The 5,472-nt window shown below is 43.8% G+C and overlaps 1 protein-coding gene across 1 annotated transcript; it reads left to right on the forward strand.

Moving 5' to 3' along the window:
• The first annotated feature begins 4,545 nt into the window (after nt 1–4,545).
• On the forward strand, nt 4,546–5,031 carry LOC143587803 (uncharacterized). The gene has a single exon (XM_077068985.1). The coding sequence runs from the start codon at nt 4,546–4,548 to the stop codon at nt 5,029–5,031; it is 486 nt and encodes a 161-aa protein (XP_076925100.1).
• Nucleotides 5,032–5,472: the final 441 nt, after the last annotated feature.

A 5,472-nucleotide genomic window follows, 5' to 3' on the forward strand; every position in this document is an offset into this window, starting at 1 on the left:
GATATGTAGAAGAACTCCCGCTTCCACGAACGGAGACTGCGCTCGGTGGCACAAATCTTTAAACCCTTGATACGGGTTGTCAGGGTATACCACCCCTGGATGCACCTCCAAGTGTAGAAGGTCATCAGGCGGTCAACATGGGGCTCGAGGCCCAAAATCCGGCACACCCACTAGAAATGGCGAATCTTGGCGATCGCCATGGGGTGCAACTCGGTCAGATGAACACCGTGCCTCTCGAGGACACGGTAAACAAACTTTGTCAATGGGAACCTAAGATTCCCATAGACAAAGAATGCTGCATAAACCCCGATCTTGCCTCTGGGGGCATCGTACACGGTCTGATGGGGTTCAGGAAACTCAGGCTCGAGAGGATCGAGCATGAACTTCCTTACAACATACCGGTACTGATCGCCGGGCAGAGCACACTGGCACTCGCCAGCAGTACTCCTGTCATCGGTGGTAGACTCGAGATCATGTGAAGACATCTTGCAGAAAGAAAGCGATTTCGGGAAAATGCTGGCCTGAAAAGGGGAGTATTTGCCGGAAATCGCTAAGAAGAAGAGAAGGGTGAAGGTGTGAATTACAAAGGACCCTCTCCCCCTTTATATACTAATCGCAATTAATGTGGTGAATTTAATGCGGAGGAGAGAGAAATCGAGGGTGCAATGAAACTATGACGCGTGGCAAAAAGCAAGCTGGCAATAGCTGTCAAAAGGACGCGTGCCAGTAATTTCGCGGCCACGCGCCCAAAAAATCGCGCCCACGCGCCTGAAAAAGCGTCTGGAATGACCATGTACTGTCACGTCACCATAACTTCCTGCACGTCCTGACACAGTCAGAAGAAACCGTCGCACGACATTTCAGATGTTTGGACTGTTCCTATCTTTCCACCAACCCTTCGAATTTCGAAATTCAAAATTCAAAAAAGATTCAAAAGTAAGCGGGAAAATACCCTTTACCTTGGCAACCAAGTAACCGTAAGACGGATGCGGGTACAGTGTTAAGGCAAAACCCTTCACATACCTAGCACCCGCAGAGAATTGAAGCCAAGAATACCCCGACAACAAAGTAACCATAAGACGGGTGCGGGTACAGTGTTAAGGCAAAACCCTTCACATACCTAGCACCCGCAGGGAATTGACGCCAGGGGTACCTTGAAAGTAAAGTAACCGTAAGACGAGCGCGGGTACAGTGTTAAGGCAAAACCCTTCACATACCTAGCGCTCCGCAGGGAATTGAAACCAAGAAGAATCTTCTGGGCAATGCTTGCGGAAACGGAAATAACATCCCCGCATAGCGGGAACGTCGAGAACTACATTGTTTGAGACTCTAGGATGGAATTGGTGGTTTTAACATAATTGATCACTATGTTCAAAACTACCAAAACCTCAGGGAGAATCCACACAAGTGGGACTCAACGCTCCTGGCTTGCGAGGAGGTTACATACCTACCCGCATCATACCCAAAGATCAAGCAAAAAAATCGGGAATTTTTGCAAGTGACATTAGGAAACCCGCGGGAAGAATCCACACGGAGAACCTTAAAACTAAAAACCTTTTTCAAAACCCCTTGCTTAAAGTCCAAAAGTTCACCTCACTTTATTAAACATTCATGAGAAGAACATTGGACTGGGGGGGACTTGAAAAGGTAGGTCCCAGCAGAGCCCAGTTGGTCCCGCAAGACTCATCTTGAACAGGGACGTCTGCGCAAAGGCCATCTGCTCCCGCAGGACCCACCATGCTCAGAGAACCTTACGCGCAGTACGCAAGCTGTACACGCAGGGAAAGCCTCCCAATGGTGAAGTACCCCGCCTGTTCCCGCAGTTGCGGATACAAGCCATCAGGGAAGGCTACCCGCAGACAGCAGGGCTACACGCACAAGACAATAGCTACTTCAGTAGTCACATGAAGGAATGAGCAAGGCGGGAACAATCCCGCCAAAATGAGCCAGTCCGTATGATTCTGAAAGATCTCTTGTACTATACCTACCAAGGTATGGATAGGACAGACAATCTGACCAGAACAGCCCATGAGCCAATCACAGGGTGACAGCTCACCGACAACAGTACGAGGAGGAGCACCCTCTAGTACTGTTTGTCACTATTAGCCGCTGCCTACTCACCAACTCTTACTGAGGGGCATTCGCAGCCTACAGTTGGTAGAATAGTGTTACTGTTGGCCGTAACCTATTCACCAACCAGCATGGCCTGCGTATATTCCACAGTAGGTGGGACGTGCATAATCTACAGTTGGTGGAATAGTGCAGCCGACTTTGTTACTGTTGGCCGTAACCTATCCACCAACCAGTATGGCCTGTGCATAGTCCACTGTTGGTAGAACAGGAATACTATTCAGCCGGCTGTACCTTCTAGGAAACCTACCTTCGGCTATAAATACTCCAACATCTTGGAATGGTAAGATCATCGGCTATCCTGTTATCTAGCAATCTCTTAATATACACTTATATTCAGAGCAATCTAGTCTGATTCTCACGCCGGAGGGTGGTCACAAGGAGGAACCCCCCCTTCTTAGTGACGAGCTTACGGTGTTTGTTTTGCAGGTCCCCTGAAGAACAACCGTCTCTGTCGGACCTCATTCTCGTGGGAAACATTACTTAACCCCCAGATTATCTATAATCTGTCCAGGGTTCACTTAGTGTTTCTTCAGAGGTAGAAGAATCGGCATTGCTGACGCAGTTTGTTGGAGGAGAAGGTGGAATACATCAGGAGGGGATAGGAGTTCGAATTATGGTTTGCATCAATCATAATATATTATGAGTTGTCAAAGTCGATTCAGGGGACTCTCCCGTGGTGCATGATGTTCGCAGACGATATTGTGTTACTTGCTGAGAAAAAACAAGATCTAAACATGAGGCTTGAGGAGTGGCGAACAACCTTAGAGACAAAAGGTTTAAAGATTAGCCGATCTAAGACGGAGTACCTCCACTGTGATTTTGGTGGGATAAACGACAATGAAGACGCACAGATCACAATTGAAGGGCAGGTGGTCCCGCAGGTAACGAAGTTCAAGTATTTAGGATCATTTGTACAGAGCGATGGGGAATTAGACAGTGATGTGACCCACCGAGTTCAGGTAGGATGGTGTAGATGGAAAGCAGCCACAGGTATATTGTGCGACAAGAGTTTCCCGATTAAACTAAAGGGAAAATTCTATAGGGTGGCAGTTAGACCTGCAATGCTATATGGAACAGATTGTTGGGCCATCAAGAAGGCACAAGTGCGGAAGATGGAGGTAGCAGAAATGAGAATGCTACGTTGGATGTGTGGGCACACAAGGCTAGACCGAATAAGAAACGTTGTGTTTCGCGAGAGATTAGGGGTGGCGAACATAGCAGACAAGATAAGAGAGTGGAGATTGAGATGGTTTGGACATGTAAAGAGAAGACAGACGACGAATCCTGTTAGATCCGTAGAAAACATTACTATAGAGGGGAGGAGGGGTAGAGGACGACCGAAATTAACTTGGGATGAGAGGATTAGGCATGATTTGATAGACCTAAACCTCTTCGAGGACATGGTTGAGGATAGGAATTTGTGGATAAGTAGAATTAAAGTTAAGGATTTTTAGAGAGAATTGAATACCTTAGGGCTTAGACTTAACTTATTTAGGTCACATACCATAATGGTATTTCCCTTACATATATTATTATTATTATTATAATTATTATTAGCTTTTATATAGCTGTTAAACTGTGATCTTATTATTAATATTATTATAATTAGTAGTAGTTTTTATATAACTGTTAAACTTTGTTTTCCTTTATTTTGCTTCATACACATGTACTTAGAGCCGAGTGTCTCTCTGGAAGCCACCTCTTTATTCCTTTGGATAGAGGTACGGTGTGCCTACATCCCACCCTTCCCAGACCCTACTTATAGCTTTGCTGTCGGTGAGATTTTACTAGGCATGATTGATTGATTGATTGATCAATCATAATATAATGTGTTTTTTAAACTTGATTCAAGTCTTCAATTGTTAAAAATATTCCAACTCATTTGAGAAATAAAAGATAATGTATATTATTCATGATATTAGCTTCATATCTCTTTTAATACGTGTCATATTCACCTTCCATATTGACTTCCTAAATTCTTGGCTTAATTGAAGACTAGCCGTTGCAATTGTGTTGATATACAGCCATTAGGCTATATTGTATTCTGTATCATATTTTTCCATAATATATTGTCATATCATTTTTATTATGGTATCACAGCCTCCTTAGAAACAGATCCCGATTAAAACTTAACCAAAACAAACAAAAAAAAACCCCAACCTCTAAACTGCCAATTACCATGGCCGGTAGTAAAGAAGACGCAACCAAAACGATAGAGGGGACTCCGATCACACCTCTCCATATTACTTACATGCCTCAGATTATCCAAGGCAACTACACGTCAACGACGTCCTAACCGACGGGAATTACAACGATTGGTCTAAAGATATGCTCAATTTCTTATTCACAAAAAACAAATTTGGTTTCATTGATGGGTCGATCAAGAAACCAGAACAAAGTGCTAACACCTACATGGCTTGGTTGAGGCGTGAAGCCATGATTAAAGGCTGGTTAAACACCACTATGGAGAAGGAGATAAGAACGAGTGTGAAGTATGATACGACCGCTCAAGATATTTGGGCAGATCTTAAAGAACGTTTCGGCAAAGAAAGCGCGCCACGAGCATACGAGTTGAAACAGACTTTAATCATAACCAGACAGGAAGGTGCGTCTGTTTATGCTTATTTCACAAAACTCCAATCTCTTTGGGATGAAATACAAACGGTTCTTTCAATTCCCACATGTGACTGTAATGTTTATTCGTGTGAGATTGGGAAGAAACTCTATGATTTCAAGGAGAAAGAAAGGCTCTATGAGTTCCTACTTGGTTTAGACATCGAGCGTAGAACCATACGAACACAAATCCTAGCCATGCAACCAACTCCAACACTCAGAGCAACGTACCATTTTTTACGAACAACAAAGGGATGTCTTCGGTCTCAAATGATCTACAAATGATTCCGCTGCGTTCTAAGATTTTGTGCCAAATAAACGTGTTAAAAATCTGCCACATAGCAGAACCATTCGAAATGATGGAAAACAACAAGTTGAACATTGTGATCATTGCGGAAAGGATGGGCATAACAAGGATGGGTGTTTTGAGCTTATCGGGTATCCAAAGTGGTGGCTGGATAAGGGAAAGCAAGAGAAAGGAAAATCAAGGGCTGCATGTGTTGAGGGGTAGACAAGTCAAATTCCGGAAATAACCAACGAGCAGTACCAACAGTTTATTAAAATCTTCGGTTACATTACACCCATTGCTAATCAACCAAATCCTCCGAATGCAAACATGACAGGTAATATCGGTCAAGAAGGTAAGTGGGTAATACACTTGGGTGCTAACTAGCATATTACTTGTAAAGATTTTTTACTTCAAAATAAAATTAAAAAAAATATGAA

The sequence above is a fragment of the Bidens hawaiensis genome, unplaced genomic scaffold (genome assembly GCF_021521415.1).
Source record: "Bidens hawaiensis isolate Kalapana, Puna unplaced genomic scaffold, B.hawaiensis_p1.1 tig00035888_1, whole genome shotgun sequence".
Classification (NCBI taxonomy): domain Eukaryota; kingdom Viridiplantae; phylum Streptophyta; class Magnoliopsida; order Asterales; family Asteraceae; genus Bidens; species Bidens hawaiensis.

What these genes read in the sequence shown, in the direction of transcription:
- LOC143587803 (XM_077068985.1), top strand. Translation starts at nt 4,546, where the DNA reads ATGGCTTGGTTGAGGCGTGAAGCCATGATTAAAGGCTGGTTAAACACC.